Genomic DNA, 20,308 nt, shown 5'->3' on the forward strand with positions numbered 1-20,308 from the left:
CTCTTAGCTTCTTCAGCTCCTGTGTATCTAAGCATCTGTGGGTCCTCTTTTAGCTTCTCTCTCAGCTCCTGTACATCCTTGCTTGTTCTCCCAGGGCATTTCTCTCTAAGCATCTGGGGGTCCTCTCTTAGCTTCTCCAGAGCAAACTGGGCTAACATCTCAAAATGTCTCCAAGAATCTGCACCAGTGTCAGCCCTTGAGCTCTCTTAAGTAGTCCAGTGAACTAATCAAGACCCACCCTGAATGGGCAGGGTCCACACCTCCATGGAAATAATTCATTCAGAGGTCTTACCCACAGTTGAGTGGGTCACATCTCCATGGAAACATTTAATCAAAAGATTCCACCCTAATTAAGACTAACCAGTCTTCCCCCTACAAGGTTGCATTACAGAACATGGGTTTTGTGGGGGCCATAATAGATTCAAACCAGCACAAGGGGTTAGAAAGGCTTAGAGAGATTAGGATGTTAGAGTAGACTTATCATGCAAGACCTGCTCATCCAGCCCAAGAATGTCCAGAGGACACCCCTTTCACTGGGACTGTGAGGAATAAATTTGTGAAGCAGCTCAATCATCCCTAAAGAACTATGGGGCTACTCTTCTCTGTAGGTCAGATGTTACTATGGGAAATTGTTGCCCCTGAACTTGGATCTTTAAATACAATAGGGATAATAAGATCCCAGGTGGGCAGGAGCTAAGTGGCAGCACATAATTGCTAAAGACAAGGGAGGCGTGGCTACCACAATGGACAGCAGAGTTAAAGCAATAATCAGAATAGCCACACTCACAGAGACCTATGGTGTTGACAAGTTGATCGTGGGGTACCTGAAAGTGAAATAGATGTGCAGCATACTAAATTCTTACTTGATCTGTATAAGTAGAAGAGGTCTAGGCCAAGTGAATAAAAGTCTAAGTTGAATCACAAAAACAGAGTCATGGCTACCCAATCAATTCCCAGCCCTGAGCCAGTTTACAGAACCAGAACCCCTTTAATGAAGATAAGCCCAACTTCTCTTGGAAAAACCCTGCAACACTGCAAAAAATTTATACTGTTAATCTTCCTCCAAGCCTTCCCCAAAGAGACCTGTAGCCTTTTACCAGAGTGACTGTGCTTTGGGGAAAAGGACATGATCAAACATTTTGGGGATTATTAGACATTGGTTTGGAAATGACATTAATTCTAGGAGACTCAAAATATCACTGTGGTCTACAGTCTGGGTAAGGGCTTATGGAGGTCAGGTGAAAAATGAAGTTCTAGATCAGGTCCATCTCACTGTGGGTTCAGTGTGTCCCCAAACACATTCTGTGTTATATCCCCAGTTCTAGAATTCATAATTAGAATAGACATATGCAGAAAACTGGCAGAATCCCTACACTGGTTCCCTGACCTGTGGAATAAGGTTTATTATGGTAGGAAAGGTCAAGGGTAAGCTACTAGAACTGCCTCTACCTAGTGAAATAAATTAAAAGCAATACTGCATACATGGAGGGATTGCAGAGATTAGTGCCATCCTTCAAGGTCTTGAAGGATGCAGGGGTGGTGATTCCCACAACATCCCCATTCAACTTTCCTATTTGGCCTGTGCAGAAAACAGATGGATCTTTGAGGATGATAGTGGATAATCATAAACTTAACCAGGTGGGGACTCCAATTGCAACTGCTGTTCCAGACGTGGTTTCATTGCTTGAGAAAATCAATACTTCCCCATGTTTCTGGTGTTCGCTATTGATCTGGAAAATGCTTTTCTCTTGATACCTATCAGTAAAGATCACCAGAATCAGTTTGTTGCAGCTGACAAGGCTAGCAGTATGCCTTCACTGCCCCACCTCAGGAGTGTATCATTTGTCCAGCCCTATAAAATAATCTAGTATGCAGGGAACTTGCTCTCCTTTCCTCTCTACAAGACATCACACTGGTTCATTATACAGATGACATTATGCTGATTGGACCTAGTGAGCAAGAAGCAGCTACTCTAGACTTCTTGGTAGGGAAGTTGCATGTCAGTGAGTGGGAGATAAATCAAACAAAAATTTTGGAGACGTCCACTTTGGTGAAATTACTAGGCATCCAGTGGTGTAGGGCATGTTGAGATATCTCTTCTAAGGTGAAGGATAAGCTGTTGCATCTAGCCCCTCCTGTAACCAATGCCTAGCTGTTCTCTTTGGATTTTGGAGGCAACAAATTTCTCATTTGGGTGTGCTACTCAGGCCCATTTACCAAGTGATTCAGAAAGCTGCTAGTTTAGAGTGGGGACTGGAACAAAAGGAGGCTCAGCTACAGGTGCAGCCTGCCATGCAACCTGCTCTGCCATTTGGGCCATATGATCCACCAGATCCAAAGATGTTGGAAGTTTCAGTGGCAAAGAGAGTTGCTGTGTGGAGCCTTTGGCAGGTCTCTATAGAAGAATCAAAATGCAAACCCTTTAGTATAATGGCACAAAGCCCTGCCATCCTCTGCAGATAACTATTTTTCTTTTGAAAATCAGCTTTTGGCCTGCTACTGGGCTTTAGTAGAGACTGAATACTTAACCATGGGCTCCCTAGTTACCACAAGACCTGAATTGCCTATAATGAACTAAGTATTGTTAGACCCACCAAGCCATAAAGTTGGGCATGTGCAGGAGCACTTCATCATCAAATGGAAGTGGTATATATGAAATCTGACTCAAGAAGGCCCTGAAGGTACAAGTAAGTTACCTATGGAAGTAGCCAAAAGCACATGGCCCTCACTCTCACCACCTGGTTTACAGATGCTTCTGCATGATATAAGGTACCACCTGAAAGTGGTCAGTAGAAGCATTAAATCCCTTTCTGGGACATCCTTGAAGGGCAGTGTTGAAGGGAAATCCTCCCTATAGGCAGAATTTTGAGCAGTGTACCTGGCTGTTCATTTTGCTTGGAAGGAGAAATGGCCAGCGGTACATTGCAGAAGTTCTTACTGGTTTAGACACATACTCCAGGTATTGATTTGCCTTCCCTGCACACAATGCTTTTGCCAAAACTACCATCTGTGAACTTATAGAATGCCTTATCCACTGTCATGGTATTCAACACAGGATTGCTTCTAATTAAGGAACCCACTTCACAGCAAATGAAGTGTGGGAATGGGCACATACTCATGAAAGTCACTGGTCTTAACATGTACCTTATCATCCTGCAGCAGTTGGAATGATAGCATGTTATAATGGCCTTTTGAAGATTCAATTATGGTGCCAACTACATGGCAATACCTTGCAGGGATGGGGCAATATTCTCCAGGAAGCTGTAAATGCTTTAAATCAGTATCGACTCTATGGTGTTATTTCTTCATAGCCAGGATTCAAGGATCCAGTAATCAAGGGGTAGAAATGGAAATGGTACCACTCACTATTACCCCTATTGAGCCACAAGAAAATTCTTTGTCCCCTTTCCCCATGACCTTAAGCTCTGCTGGTGTACAAATATTAAGTACAAAGGATGACAGCCTTAAGTTTCAACCAGGAGAAACAAAAATGTTTCCATGGAACTGAAAGTTAAGACTGTCACCCAGCCACTTTGGGATCCTCATGCCTCTGAATCAACAAGCAAAGAAGAGAATTAGTGTACTAGTTGGGGTGATTGATCCTGATTATCAAGGGAAATAGGACTGCTACTACACAACTGAGGTAGAGAAGGGTTTTCCTGGAATACAGGAGATCCCTTAGGGTGTCTCTCAGTACTAACATGCCCTGTGATTAAAGTCAATGGAAAACTGCAACAACTTAATCCAGACCAGATTATTAATGACCCAGAAACTTCAGAAATAAAGGTTTAGGTCACCCTACCAGGTGAAAAATCAAGAGCAGCTGTGGTGCTTGCTGAGAGTAAAGGGACTATGGAATAAGTAGTGGAAGAAAGTAGTTATAAATATGAGCTATGTCTACATGACTAGCTGCAGAAACAAGGGCTATAATGGTTATGAGTATTTCTTCCTTGTTTTGTTATGAATATGTCTGTATATCTACGAAAGGCAAATTATTTTTGTTTTCTTCCCTTTCCCACTTATCATATAACACAAGTTGCATTAACTTTATATCATAATATTTCAGTTACAAGATATCAAGTTTAAGAGTGAATATTTCACAAAGACTTGCATCCTCTTCTAGGAAAGGGTTAGTAGCATTGCCAGTTGTATGCAGGACAGTTGAATTCTGTTAGGTGACAGTATGACTACTATTGTTTTTATTTGGAGATTAAGTATGGTGTAAGGAGGTGTGTATGGGTTCCAAGTTGACAAGAAGTGGACTGTGTTGGTTAAATTCATGTGTCAACTTGGCTAGGTTACAGTGTCCTGTTGTTTGGTCAAGTGAGCACTGGACTGATTATTACTGTGAGCATATTTCATGGATTTAAACCATTAGTCAGTTGACCGCATCTATGGCTGATTACATCTACAATCAACAAAAGAGATTGCCTTCAGCAATAAGTAAAGTCTTATCCAATCATTTGAAGTCCTTCAAAGAAGAACTGATGATTGCAGAAGTCCCAATCACTTGAAGTCCTTCAAAAAAGGACTGATGATTGCAGCAGTCAGGAAGAAGAATTTCTATCTCTACTCCAGTCTCACGGAGTATACATTGAAACCTTCTCTGGTGTTCTCAACGTTTGGTCTGCCTTATAGAACTTGGAATTGCCAATCCTCACAGTCATGTGAGCCAATTCCTATAACAAATTTCAAAATATCTTCACACACACACACACACACATATATATTTATATAATGTTGATTCTGTTTCTCTTGAGAACCCTAATATAAGGCAGAATTAGAATATGGGTGCTGTTTGATGGCATATATGCTCTTGCAGAAAGGGATATTCATAAAATTCTTTTTCTCAGAAAGAAATATTTGGGAAGACAAATGCAAGGCTGATAAAAATTTTACCCAATCCTATGCTTTCAAGGCCAGATTATTCAGCTTGTAGACTGTATGTGTTAGGATTGTGTTTGACTACCAATAAGAGAAAACTTGTCCAACAGAGGCTTAAAGAAATTGTTTTGTTTTTCACATCAGGAAATCTGATGGTATGGTTGTGGGTTCCACTGCTCGACAACACTATCCATACATAATCTCTTTCCATATTTCTTCACCATCATCTTCAGAATACTGCCTTTTTACCTTATTATTTGTCACTTCAGAGTCTAGGCAGCACGTGCAACCTCAAGCTGAAAGAAGGAAGGGATGGCGCCATCTGAATCTCTGACTGAAAAAAAACAAAAGCCTTTCCAGAAACCACCTGGAGGACTCCCCCTTACATAGACTTGACCAGCACTGGGTCATATGTCAAATGTCCACCCTGGATGAAGACTGGCAAAGTTTTTGTTATGCAATGATTGTCATTACTCCTCACTTAGAGGTAGGGAAGGGAGTCTCCCCTTCACAACAGAAGGCTCTCTTTCTGGTTATCAAATAGGCAAAGAATAGTGTCTGCCTCACAGAATTAAAAATGTGTTCTTCCTCTTCCCCCTTGCTTGCTATTTAGCTTCTTCACTTAATAGCATCAGCAAGTTGCCTCCCTCCCCAATTTAGTGCCACTATTTTACCTTTGCCCTGTTTTCTTCCATTTCCTGTCCTTTCTGTCCATCATACATCCTAAGCACTTAAATGAGGATTAGAGGAACAAGACAGAAACACAGAAGTTGCTGCTGCTACCCAAAAAAAAAAAAAAAAAAATGGAAATCAGAATGAAAAAATAGTGGTTTTCATAGAAAAGAAAAAAGAAAAAAAAAAAACAGAATTAGGGGTATAAAAAGGGGGGGGAGTCACTAGTTACATAATAATTAAATCTGGGTGACATGTATTCTTTAAAACCACTCAATCACTGCCTTATCTTTTCTGATTCTTGCAGGATGCTCATAAATATAATCATCTCACTGTATCTTTGAAACAGCATTAGGATTTAGGAAGCATCTTAACTGAACACTAACTGAAGCCATTCTGTAGAAAACATCATTAATCATGTCATCTGAGAAGAGATACTGTCAGTGTTACATTAGAAATTTATACACAGACTGAATACCAGTAAACATTCCTTATGTGCATTAGGGATTAGGAAAATGAAGGCAATGAAGGCTTCTTTGTTTACTATAAATATAAAAAATATTGTTTAGACCTAATTTCTTAAAACAGAACCCACCAGGAAACATTTGGTCTCCCAGTGGCAGTCTTTCCATTCCAGTTCACTTTGTACAATGCTGTTGTACATTACATCTATCTCTAGTGAAAATCTACTGAAACATCTACAAGATCTGCCCCCTGCTTTTATGTATGTATGTATGTATGTATGTATGTATGTATGTATGTATTGTGGTAACATCAGTACACCATAAAAACTGCTATTTTAATGATTTAAGCATACAATTCAGTGGCATTAATTACAATCACAATGTTGTGTTACCATCACCACTATTCATTACCAAAATTTTTTCATCACCCAAAACGGAATCTCTGTAACCATTCCATTGCTTTTTAAATTAATTTTTAAAATCCTTAGGTTTTTAAAATGTTGCCACTTAGCTAATTCTAGGTTCACTCATCATTAGGTAAGGTTTATATTAATAAAACAATCAATCAAGGCATAATTACTGACTTCCTGGTATATATTAAACACTAACAAGACATCATGAAGAGTCAAAGAATGAATGAAATATTCCCAGTCCTTAAGGACTACATGAACTGATCTCACAATACAAGGCAATGTTGTAAAGAGGATGCAGAAAATAGGAGTACAGAAGAAAGAGAGATCAGGTTTTGAGATGTCTGTTAAGTAAATAGACCTTGAAGAAAAGTAAGATTGAGTTAATGGAAAATAACATAGAGGGTACTGAAAGTTAAGTGAATGGGTGTAAAGGAGTGAAGGCAGAAATGTGCAAGTATGTGTAGGGAGAAATGAATAAATCTGTTAAGAATAGAGTGAAAAGTTTATATTGGGTGTGGTGGGTCATACTTTGATGGTCATGCATAAAAATTGGTGAATTTTTCTTTAAACAGTGGAAAAAAAGATTGAATTTTTTTTTATTATGAATTAAAGTTAATGAAAGTAATATGTTAGAAGAGTAAGTCTTATAGAAATGCAGGGAGAATCCATGTAGGAGGATATTAAAATAAGTACTAATATAATAAGAACAAAGGCCTTAAATCTTTGGATTTGCCCACAGTAGGTTAGGAAGAGCTGTACCAGAGAGATGGTGGGAAGGAAGTTTGAGAAGAGCCAAGTGTTGGAAGAAAAGCCTCTGGTTTTTTTTTAGTGTCAAAGAAAGTCAAGTGCAGAGAGTGCCTTGATTATTAATCTTGTAATGGTCTTTAGAAAGGTAAAGGAAAATGAGTAGAGTCAACAGAAAGAAAAGAAAGAAAGAAAGAAAGAAAGAAAGAAAGAAAGAAAGAAAGAAAGAGAGAAAGAAAGAAAGAAAAGGAAGGAAGGAAGGAAAGAAGGGAGAGCGAGAGAGAGAAAGAAAGAAAGAAAAGAAAGAAAGAAAGAGAAAGAAAGAAAGAAAAGAAAGGAAAGGAAGGAAGGAAGAGAGAGAGAGAGAAAGAACAAAAGAAAGAAAGAAAGAAAGAAAGAAAGAAAGAAAGAAAGAAAGAAAGAAAAGAAAGAAAGATAGAAAGAAAAAAGAAAGAAAGGAGAAAGCAAGCCTGGAGAAAAACCATAAAAAGACCAGAAAAGTAATAATTCCCAGATGATATAAAATATATGTAAACTGAATGACAGCAAGTCCTAATAGCACCAAAAAATTAGAAATCCATAGAAGTGAAGACAGAACCTCTAATAAGGAGGTTTTGTAGCAGATTTCTAGAAAACCCACCAAAGAGATATTGAGAATTCAGAAAGGGAATGATCTATGAGCAATTTGTTGAGTTATAAATTAAAGAGCAGTAGAACAGTTGTGACCATCATCAACTTTTAGTGGACTTCAGAATTTGCCACAAGAGATGATTTGTGAGCACAGTTCTCAGAAATGGTTTTTCTGAAAGGAGTGAATTTCAGAGTAAGCTTTCTGGCTTGAGAAGCCATGCAGTATCCCAAGTAAATTATGGTCACTCCAAGAGCTAGGAAATCCTTGCACCAAAAAGTCAAAATACCCCCATATCTCAAAGGAAAGACCACCCACTATACTTTCTTTTATCCATTATTGTGCATCCTCAATGAAACAGTTAATACTGGGAAACAGAATTAAAAGTTAAGTATATTTAATATCTATGAAGAGAATAGAGATTATCTTCTATAATATGAAAAATATCAATGACATCAACTACACTACACACACAAATATACACACAAGAAAAAGAAAATGGAGTATTTGGAAACTAAAAGCATGACTACTGATATTGTTAGGAAATTTAATAGATTGGATGAATAAATAGAATTAATACAATTGAAGATTGATTTATACTGGAAAATCAAGTTAAAGAATTCTCATGGAACCCGGTGAAGTGACAAAGAATAAAAAATGAAAAATATGAGAAATTTTATAAGATAAGGAATATATATCTAGAAAAGTCATTATCCATCTAACAGGAATTCCAAGATAAGAAAATGTGGGAAAGTTAGAGGAGGCAGTATAATGAGTTGAATAGTGACCCCTAGGAGATATGACTGCCTTCCTTCTTTATGTCCTGTCTCCGTCCTCTTCAGTTCAAGCTGACAGTGGACTGGAAAACCTTCCTGTCACTTCCTGTGTATGTCACCATTTGGGGTCCACACCATTAGACAAGAAGGTTCTCCACAGATCCTTCCTGGCCCCTATTTTTATTCCTGCCTTCTGCTGATAGTTGATTGGCTCCATGAATCACGCACAGTCTGTGCAGCAAAAGGTTATCCATCCATACCCTTTGCTTTTTTCTCCAGAGCATGCTTTCCCAACAATGAATTTCCTAATTTTGGCATCCTTTACCATCTGGATAGGCCAAGAAATTCCCAAATCATCAAGTAGTGTTAGCTCCTTTTTGCTTAACAATTCCTTCTTCAATTTATCCCTTTCCTCTTGCATTTTACTACCAGCAGCAAAGAGAAACCAGGCAATAACTTCAACACTTTAGAAATCTAAATAAATTGTATATTGAGTATACTGAGTAAATATGAGTATACTGAGTAAATATGAGCTAAATATATAAGTTCATTCCTTAGAAGTTCTTCTTTCCACCCAATAGTAGAACAAAATTCAGTGAAGCTTTCTGCCACTTTATAACAAGGATTGTCTTCCCTCCAGTTTCCAATAACATGTTTCTCGTCTGATACCTTATGAGAAGCACCATATTTAATGTTAATATTTCTGCTAGCATTCTGTTCATGATGATATGTGTATTTTCTAAGATAACAGAAGCTTTCTTTACTACACTTTTCACTTCCTTCTGAATCCTCACCAGAATTGCCTTTAATTCTACCAACAGTCTCGCCAAGCAATCTAGGTTTTTTTCTATCATGTGTCTCAAAATACTTCCAGTCTCTACCCAATACCCAATTCCAAAGCCACTTCTACCTTTTTAGGTATTTGTTACAACAGTACCTCACTTCCTGGTATCGAAATCTGTATTCGTTTCCTAGGCATGCTGTAAAAAGTCACTACAAGCTGGGTGGCTTAAAACAACAGAAATTTATTCTTTCACAATTCTAGAGGCTGAAAAGTCTGAAATTAAGGTGTTGTCAGCATTGGCCCTCCTGGAAGCTCTGAAGAAGAATCTGTTCCATGACTCAATCCTAGCTTCTGGTGGCTGTCCACAACCCTTGGCTGGAAGATGCATTGCTCCAATCTCGGTCCCTGTCTTCACGTTGCCTTCTCCTTTGTGTCTTTGCCTCTCAAATCTCCCTCTGCTTCCCATTTAAAAGAACACCAGTCATTAGACTTAGGGCTCACCCTAAATCCAGGATGAGCTCATCTGAAGATTCTTAACTTAATTACATGTGCAAAGACCCTTCACATTCACAGGTTCTAGGGATTAGGTTTTGGACATATCTTTTTGGGGCCTACTATTCAACCCACTCTACCCACTTGCTCCCCAAAATTCATGGCTGCCCTATGTACAAAACACATTCACTCCATCCCAACATTCCCCAAAGTCTCAACCCATTATGGCATTAAATCTAAAGAAACTCATCTAAATATCATTAACTCAAAAAATTACAGATCTCATCATTTAATCATCTAAATCAGGTATGAGCTATCCAGATGTTACATTCTTCTCCATACGTGGACCTGTGAACTTAGAAAACAAATGATCTGCTTCCAAAATACAATGGTTGGACAGGTATAGGATAGACATTCCCATTCCAAAAGGCAGAAATTGGAAGGAATAAAGGGGTGGCTGGTCCAAAGCAAATTCAAAATTCAGCAGAGAAAGTTTCATTAGATTTCAAGGCTTGAGAACAAATGTCTGTGGCTTAATGCTTCACTCTCTGGGCCTGCAGCTGCAGCAGCTGGACCTACAGTGGCAGCTTGATTGGCCTCTCGGCCCATGGTGGCCCCTCTGTCAGCCTCCGTGCTGCTCCTGGTGGCTCTGCCCTTGACATCAATTTTCCTCTTTCTTGAAGGGTAGCACATATTCTACCATATGGTTTATCAGTCTGTTTCCTGAATGTAGAGTCCCAAAAGTCATGTCTCACTCTTATCCTTTATGAGCTTTGAGTTTTATATTCTTCTTAGGAAAGCTTCTCCACTCCAAGGGTATCAAAAGTATTCCATATTTTCTTCTAGTGTTTTACAGTTCTATTTTTTAATAATCATTACATCTGGAATTTACTTTTGTACATGGTTTAAGGTTGAGAGACAACTTTGGTTTTGCAACAAAAAGCTAGTAGTCTAGCACCATTTATTGGTCAGTGCATTATTTATCTAATGACATGATATGCCAGTTTTATCACTATATGTGCATACTTGATTTAATGCTACTTCATCAGCATTTGTTCTATATGTAATGCATTTTTCCCCTCCCAGCCTCTATGTGCTGTTGTAAGCTCTGTAACTGTGTACTATGACCAACTGTATGAAACAATTCTTGGCCAATAAGCATACGTGCACTATAATTCTCAGCCAGGGAGCTTACCACTTAGCTTACATATACAAAAATACCTTATTTTTGCCCTCAAATTTGTATGATATTTTGGGTGGGCACAGAGGTTTAGGTTAAAAATAATACTCCCTTCAAACTGCAAAACAATTATTTTGTTCGTAGCTCAGGAGTTCAAATGAGAAATTTGACAGCAATCTGAATGTTGTTTCTTTAAAGGTATCCTGTTTTTATTTTTCCCCTTTAGAAAATTTTAGGATTTTTCTCTGTATTCTTGGAAATTAGAAAATTCACAAGCTATGTCTAGGTGTAGGCTCTCCCACCGCTGCCCTCTGTCCCCTCCCCCCTAAACTTTATTAGTTTTCTGTAAGAGACAATAGCATCAATCTTTTTAAAAGAAATTTCAGGTCATTTGAGAGACCAAACAGATTCAAGGGAGGATGATAAAAATTATTTAAATTAATCAAAGTCATTACAATACCACTTAAAATCTACTACCATGGTGATGGTGGCTAAGGAAGATTAAGCTACAGTAAAAACATCTAATGTAAATGTTTGAGATTACATAGCAGGAAGTGAGTTTGTTTTCCAGACTATGGCTAACTGATCATTTGGGCCTAAGAAAATATTTGGCCAGGAAAATGTCAAGAAGGCTGATGGTAAAGCCAAATCAAACAAACAGGTACAACAAGCTACATGGTTTCCAAGCATTTGTTGACAGATTAGTCTTCTTCTCAAGAAACATTTACTGCTCATGCTGCCTCCCCCCATAACCCCACCCAAATTGAAAGCGGCCTACTCTTCCCCTCACAGGGGCTCAGCAACCTGGAGAACTAGGTTTGGGGTTCCCTAGAGTTCTTGCTGTGATTTAGCATAGACCATAAAGAATTTGGAAGTCAGGGAATGAATTGGATTTGCTGCCAGACCTTCTGAAAAAGAAAACCCTGAAAGTGTTCACATGAAAGTAGTTGACGCTTCTCCAATAACACCCTTACATGGCACCCTCAAAAGTCTGAAATCTTGTGAGAGCCAAGCTGTGGTAAAAGCTGCAAGGCTCACAAAATCATCTAAGAAGCCAGAATGAGAAAACATAGGCAGGTAATCTCAGCTATTAATCTCAATCTGTCTTTCTCCAATTTAGGATAAACTCTAAAACACCTGGTGTGAGATGTGGACAGCTATAATGCCAGCTAGGTCTTCTGCTGAACTTTTCATCAAATACCAAGGGAAAACAAGGGGTGGGGTTGATTTTATTTTCATTTATTTTACATTAAAAAAAAATTGAATAACTCAGTAGTTATCCTATTATAAAGGGACATGACTAAACAAGTAGGAAACAGATTCCCCATTGTGGGTTCTTCTGATGGCTTCTGCAAGGATCATGGAGACAGATGTCAATCACCCGTATTTTGGAGCAATGCTTCATCTTACCTTCCTGAGGTATGGTATTCGTGACCACTACTGCTTCAAAGCAAGCACTGTTGATGCGAGAAATGGCCAGGCCAGAAAAGATTCCGAGTCAAGATAGCATAAACTCTGGTGGCTCCAGCTGAGAGAAGTTTGTGAGCTGCATGACAGATTGTACCACAGGTGTCGCCATGTCATCCACAAGGATAGCCACTCGATTCTTCACATCTCCCACTAGTGCCATACGATCCACTTCATTTGCTTTCTTCTGTTCTTTGTGAATCATGGCAAAGTCCACATTCAACCGGTCTGCAATGGAGGTCACTCTCTTCTCCACCAGCATCCAGTGAGACAGTGGTGCAGTTTCTCCATTCAGAGAGATTCTCCCTTATCCACTTCAGGACAACTGGCTCTGAGTATAGATTGTCCACTGGGACATCAAAAAAGCCCTGAATTTGGGAAGCGTGTAGTTCGATGGTGATGATATGATCTGCGCCTGCTATTGACAGCATATTGGCAACAAGCTTGGGGGAGATTGGGGCTCGGCTCTTAACCTTCTTATCCTTCTGGGCATAAGGGAAGCATGGTATGACTGCAGTAACTTGACTGGCTGAAGCAATTTTGTAGGCATTAATCATAATCAAACTCCATCAGATTGTCATTGATTTCACCACAACCACTCTGTACGATGTAGGCATCCTGTCCACGCACTCTCGCCAGTTTCCACGCAGGTCTACCGGTTGCTGAATTTCTTTGTCACCACCTTGCTTAGCTCCAGGCCCAGGCGATCAGCAATTTTCTGGGATAAGTCTGGTGAGAGCTGCTGCTGAAGATTTTGATATTTGGCGTCTTGACCAGTTACCCTAGGTACTCTTCGCTCAGCGATCATGGCTCCTGCAGAGACTGGAACTGAAGTCAGACCACAGTCCTGACACTAACCGCGTAGCTAATTCAACGGGTTCGCACTGTTACGCCACCGTCTTACCTTCTCCTGCGCGTGTGCGGCTCTAAATTGACCCTGCGGGGTTTTTTTGTTTCTTTGTTTAAGCCTTTTTGGCACTCACTTGATACATTTAATACCAGAGAATCGAGTCTTTCTTTAGTCCATGGAATTTTTTTTTCCATTACTGCTGTATAAGTTTCCTAGGACTGCCATAACCAATTTGAATATATGAAAACATAAAACTTCTACAAGGCAAAAGGCATACAAATTTAAAAGGAATGCTACACACTGGGGAAAATGTTTATAAAGCGTATTTTAGAGTAACTTCAATTGAGTGAGGTCAAGTAAAAACGTTGGAAAATGATTTATTCACAGGAAAAAAAAGTGGCCACTAAACATGAAAAAATGCCAGTAGTCAAGTAAATGCTATTTTCATACATCAGGTAGGCTAAAATTATGGTAGTTTCTTCTGTTCTAACAGATTGTATATGTTGATTTTGCAAGGGAAACATTGCATATAACCTTTGACTTTTAGTAATCTATTCAAGAGAAATATTCACAAACAGCCCCCAAAATATATTGATAAGGATGTTTGTTGCTGTTTTAATTTATTCAACAATTTTTTGAGCACCTCTATGGGTCAGGTGTTACTATTTATAGGATATACGGTGAATGGCAAATAGTAACTGCCCTAGAATTGTTTATAAAAGCAATATCTGAAAACCAACAAATGCCCATAGATAGGTAAATTATTAAATAATTTATTGTACATACACATGTAGCCATTAAAGAGACTGATTTGTGTGTAATCACAGAAATATCTCTATGACATTTTTGAAAGCTAAAAAAGCCAGTTACAAAAATATGGAAAGTGTTTATGTACTTAAAATTATGTAATATTCAAAACATAATATCATTATGGGATTCCTTTTAATATGATTATTACCTTTGGGAAGGAGAGTAGGTTGTTGGGAGTTGGGGATGAAAGAGACTATCACATTTTATTGCCAACTATTCATGTAGTCTTTGAATTTTCATTACTTATATAATTATAAAAAAGACTAACACAAAAGATATGAAAAGACAGTTCTCTGAAGAGGAAGTACAAATGGCCAAGAAACACATGAAAAAATGTTCAGCTTCACTAGCTGTTAGAGAGATGCAAATTAAGACCACAATGAAATACCATCTCACACCAATTAGAATGGTTGCCATTAAACAAACAGGAAACTACAAATGGTGGAGAGGACGTGGAGAAATTGGAACTCTTATTCATTGTTGGTGGGACTGTATAATGGTTCAGCCACTCTGGAAGTCAGTCTGGCAGTTCCTTAGAAAACTAGATATAGAGTTACCCTTCGATCCAGCAATTGCACTTCTCAGTATATACCTGGAAGATCTGAAAGCAGTGACACAAACAGATACCTGCACGCCAATGTTCATAGCAGCATTATTCACAATTGCCAAGAGATGGAAACAACCCAAATGTCCTTCAACAGATGAGTGGATAAATAAAATGTGGTATATACACACGATGGAATACTACGCGGCAGTAAGAAGGAACGATCTCGTGAAACACATGACAACATGAATGAACCTTGAAGACACAATGCTGAGTGAAATAAGCCAGGCACAAAAAGAGACATATTATATGCTACCACTAATGTGAGCTTTGAAAAATGTAAAATAAATGGTTTATAATGTAGAATATAGCAGAACTAGCAGTGGAGAGCAATTAATGGAGGGGGAATGATAACCCAATAAGAACAGATAAGCTATCGTGGTTAGTAAATTTAATGTTCTGGGAATGCCCAGTATTGGCTATGGTTTGTTAATTTCTGGTGGGTATGGTAGGAACAAGTTTACATAAATGTTGCTATATTAGGTTATTTTCTTGGGGTAGAGTAGGAACACGTTGGAAGTAAAGTAGTTATTTTAAGTTAGTTGTCTTTTTCTTACTCCCTTGTTATGTTATGGTTTGTTTGAAAATTTTTTTTACTGTTTTTTTTTTAATTTTTTATTTTTTATATAGTTAATAAAAAAAAGAGTAAGTTGAAAAAAAATGAAAAAAAATATGCAGAGCCCCCTTGAGGAGCTGATGGAGAATTCAGGGGTGTTGGGCTCCCCCACGTCATTGGTTGCTGATGTGCTCACAGACAAAGGGGACTGGTGGTTTGATGGGCTGAGCCCTCTACCACGGGACTTGCCCTCGGGAAGACTGTTGCTGCAAAGGAGAGGCTAGGCCTCCCTACAATTGTGCCTAAGAGCCTCCTCCCGAATGCCTCTTTGTTGCTCAGATGTGGCCCTCTCTCTCTACCTAAGCCAACTTGGCAGGTGAAATCACTGTCCCCCCTCCTATGTGGGATCTGACACCCAGGGGAGTGAATCTCCCTGGCAACGTGGAATATGACTCCCGGGGAGGAATCTAGACCCTGCATCGTGGGGTGGAGAACATTTTCTTGACCAAAAGGGGGATGTGAAAGGAAATGAAATAAGTTTCACTGGCTGGGAGATTCCAGAAGGATCCAAGAGGTCACCCAGGTGTGCATTCTTACACACGATGTAGACAACCCATTTTAGGTTCTAATGAATTGGAATAGCTAGCAGTAAATACCTGTAACTATCAAACTACAAACCAGAACCCATGAATCTTGAAGATGATTGTATAAAAATGTAGCTTATGAGGAGTGACAATGTGATTGGGAAAGCCATATGGACCACACTCCCCTTTATCCAGTGTAGGGATAGATGAGTAGAAAAATGGGGGAAAAAAAAAACACCCACTGTTCTTTTTTACTTTAATTGTTCTTTTTCACTTTAATTTTTATTCTTATTATTTTTGTGTTGTGGTAATGAAAATGTTCAAAAATTAATTTTGGTGATGAACGCACAAGAATACAATGGTACTGTGAACAATTGAATGTGCGCTTTGTATGACTGCATGGTATGTGAATATATCTAAATAAAAATGAATTAAAAACAAACAAACAAAAAAAAAACACAATGAGCTATCATTTCACACCTACTAGAATGGCCACTATTAAAACAAAAACAAAAACAAAAACAGAAAACTACAAGTGTTGCAGTGGATGTGGAGAAATTGGAACACTCATTCTGTGGGTATGTCAAATAGTGCTGTGGAAGACAGTTTGTTGGTTCCTGAGGAAGCTTAGTTTAGAATTGCCATATGACCCAGCAATCCCACTACTAGGTATATATCCAGAGCAACTGAAAGTAGGGACTTAAACAGGCCTTAGCACATAGGTGTCCATAGTGGCATTATTCACAGTTGCCAAAAGATGGAAGCAACCTAAATGTCCATCAACCAATGAATGGATTATTAACAAAATGTGGTATGTACATTTGATGGAATATTATTCAGCTGAAAGAAGGAATGAATTCCTGATGCAAGTCACAATATGGATGAACATTATGTTGAGTGCAATAAGCCAGACACAAAAGGAGAAATATTGTATGATCTTGCTGGTAAGCAAACTCATCAAGTTATAATCTAGAATACGGAATAGGGAATAGAACGGAGGTAGACAATGGGGAGCTGATGCTTAATTTTTGGAGAATTTCTATTTAGGCTGATTTTAAATGTTTGGAAATGGGTAATGGTGATGGTAGCACATTATTGTGAGTGTAATAACTAAATGCTGCATTATGTTTGTGAATGTGGTTGAAAAGGGAAGTTTTGGGTCATGTAGGTTACTAGAAGGAAAATAAAACATGGGTTTGTATAACACAGTGTGAACCCTTTTGTAGATGATGGACTGTGGTTAATAGTACAAGTATAAGAATGATCTGTCATGAATTATAACAAATGAATGACACTATTACAAGGTGTTAATAATAGGGTGGTATATTGGAAAAAATTACACCTAATGTAAACTATGGACTATAGTCAACAGTAACATTTTAATATTCTTTTATCAATTGTAACAAAGGTATCACACTAATGCAAAGGGTCAAAAATAGGGGTTATATGTGAATGTTGTATTTTTTACATGACTTTTCTGTGAACCTACAACTTCTCTAATTAAAAAGATGACAATAATTGTAAAAAATGAAAAAAAAATAGACTGACAAAATACATTTGATGTTTGTTAGCAAATTTTAAGTATATAACTTCCATAGTGTATTGGTGTCTGGAATAGTAGTATTTTCATATTTGAAATCACCAAATAATTTTTTAAATATATTTTCTCACCCCACTTCTGAGCTTCCCCAAAGGGGTCAGGTATGGGTTGTGTTCATGGATAGGATAAGTTCAGGGATGGGGGAACCACAGAGATGTGTAAGGTTCAGCAATAATTGTGAAACACTTTGTTATAAAAAGTGTTTTTATATATTGAATGGGCCATTGTTATAAAGCCATATCAGCTACTATGTTCAAAAGGCTACATCAAAATGTCCTGCTGCTGATCCAATCACCTCTCTCCCTGAGGCCAGCATTCTTTTCTCCTTAGTTCAGACTCTTCATGGCAATGCAGGTCAGCTCATTTCTGTCCACAACCATCCATTCATGTTCTTTCCTATCAGAAAATCAATAGACCCACCAATACCATATAATTCTTATCCTCACCTTGACTACATACAGTGATTTCTAAAGAAAAATCATGTGGCTTAATTTAGAAGCACTAAAAAAAATACTTGCAGCTTCAATTAAATTGATTTTTCTCAGTGTGTCACACGTTTTTCAGTTTTTAAAGAAAAACAAAACAGATTTTTAAATAGACTTAATACTACCTAAATAGGACTGCATGCTAATGTAAACATTAAAAACCCATAGTCGGCTGCATTTTCCTTGAGATGTTAAATAGGAGAAATTTTTATCTTGCTGCTATTTTTTTTGCTCCAAGCTCTGCCTGTTGCTACACCTCATAGTTCCAGGGATTTGTCTAGAATCATAAAATGTTAAAGATGGAAATGGCCTTAGAGATCATCCAGGCTAACACCTCAATTTACAGACTAGGAACTAAGGCCCAGAGAAATGAAATAACTTGCCTGGTATCTAACAGCTAATTAGAGGCAGAGCATGGATTAGAATGAATTTCCAAATAGGGCTTTTTAACGCATCAGTTTTAGACCTTTCCTTTTCTTTGAGGTTCATCTGAATGATTGAAAAATTAAACAAGTAGTTTAGAAATTTTTGCATATATATTTTACTCTTCTACCAAATAACTACAACAAAGAACAAAACCCCAAACATGAGAACGGAAAATTCTTTTGCTTTTAAAAGCTATTTCCTGAAAGAAATGAACCATTCATGGTGTTGTGGAAATATCTTTGTTGCTCTGGCATTTCTGTTACGTGGATATACGGCAAGGGAAATTTAACTCCTGTTTACTTTGGTTTCTGTAGCTTGAGAGAGTCATATGTCATATCATTGACTGCTTCTGATATACGTTACAGGTAGGACTGATGCCTACCAAACAGCATATTCTATCTGAGACATTTCTTAATAAATTACCCTGGAATTACCCTGGAAACAAAAATTGGGCTGTAGAGAAAATGTGTTATCTTTCTCCTTTCTAAGGCAAGCATATTTAAATGTCATCTCTACAGATGTCATTATTTCAAAATTGTTGTATTTTGAAAGTCTTTTGAGTCAATACCCAGAATACATATATTACCTTGGTAATAGTTTCTTGCTTTACTGATTATTCTTTTATTCTTCACAATTCCAACATAAATAATTCAAAGAGTGCCCTGATGCAACTTGATCAGCTAAGAAGAAATTCAGTCAGTTCTTTCAGAAAGTGGAGAAAAATGGTTGTTGTATTTTAAGTGAAATAAATGCTTTCACTAAACATACTTGCAGTTGACAAAATGCTAGATGTTTAGGTGGCAGTTATAGTTCTTTGATAAACTGTCAAATCTTGTCACAACACGTTACAAATAAGGACAGATTTAGATGTCCTTTATGACAGTTTTGTGTAGGTTGAGAATGTTTGGCAGTTAATTCCAAACAAGGAATATATTTTTCTTTCCAGCAGTTTTCTGCTTATTAGGAAGAGTGTCTTTGTGCCTTTAATCTTACTCATTTGACTCACAGCTCTAGATCATTATTGTAACATTACCTTACCTCATTTATTTTGTTCATAATAATCATCTGCAATGTTTGAGAAAACAATTTCTAATAGAGCCTCACATTGGTAGAAATGTTTTGAAGCTTGTTTTGTGATTGTTTACAATTAAAGTTAACTACCATGTGTATTGACAGAGATTTTAGTTGGAAATCTGTCATATTATACAATGGATATGTAGATAGTGACTAGGTAAATAAAGCTAAGTGAAATAAATAGGAGACAAGAAGACGTCTTTGTGATCTAGAAATATGACTTTAATTCTGAATTTTATTTTAGAGCCATGAGGGTAATTTTGAAATGCACTTTGGAATCAAAAAGATTTTTGTCTGATGCACTTAAAAATCGTCACATAAAATAATGATCTTGAGATAACAAGGAGGTTACATCTGCTGAGTATTATATCATTGTAATGACAGCCAAAGTTATATTAGAGAGAGCATCTATAACTAGTAAATTACAAATAAAAAAGTCACCTTTATATTTATGTGATGGTTTTTGAATGTTTTAAAGCAGTTTTTGATCATGAATATTTACTTCCATGTGTAGAATATTAGTCTCATGAAATTAGTAAAAAGATACCATGTTAATTATATTTTGACAAAATGTAAGATAAGTATATGTAATTCAAACCTCTTTTAAAAGTTTTTTTTTTCTCTTCAACAGTGACCGTTTATTTAGTCCTCATAATAAATATTAAGCACCAGTTATCCACTGACTTAAGTAGAAATTGTGTTCATTGTGTTTTGGAATGGTTCAGTGGTTCTCAAACTTCAGCTTCATCAGAATCACCAGAATGTTTCTAGAGTACAGGTTATTGAGCCAATCCCAGGACTTTCTGATCAGTAGT

General features: G+C 37.7%; 1 protein-coding gene across 1 annotated transcript; it reads right to left on the bottom strand.

Annotated features, from left to right (window-relative positions):
• Positions 1-12,321: 12,321 nt before the first annotated feature.
• PRPS1L1 (phosphoribosyl pyrophosphate synthetase 1 like 1) lies at positions 12,322-13,496 on the bottom strand. The gene is given in 9 exon segments (XM_037837790.1): positions 12,322-12,402; positions 12,404-12,533; positions 12,535-12,613; positions 12,616-12,758; positions 12,760-13,068; positions 13,070-13,135; positions 13,137-13,236; positions 13,239-13,272; positions 13,488-13,496. Coding segments are annotated over 9 exon segments (951 nt in total).
• Between the last annotated feature and the right edge of the window lie 6,812 nt (positions 13,497-20,308).

This window comes from Choloepus didactylus, chromosome 5 (genome assembly GCF_015220235.1).
Source record: "Choloepus didactylus isolate mChoDid1 chromosome 5, mChoDid1.pri, whole genome shotgun sequence".
Classification (NCBI taxonomy): domain Eukaryota; kingdom Metazoa; phylum Chordata; class Mammalia; order Pilosa; family Megalonychidae; genus Choloepus; species Choloepus didactylus.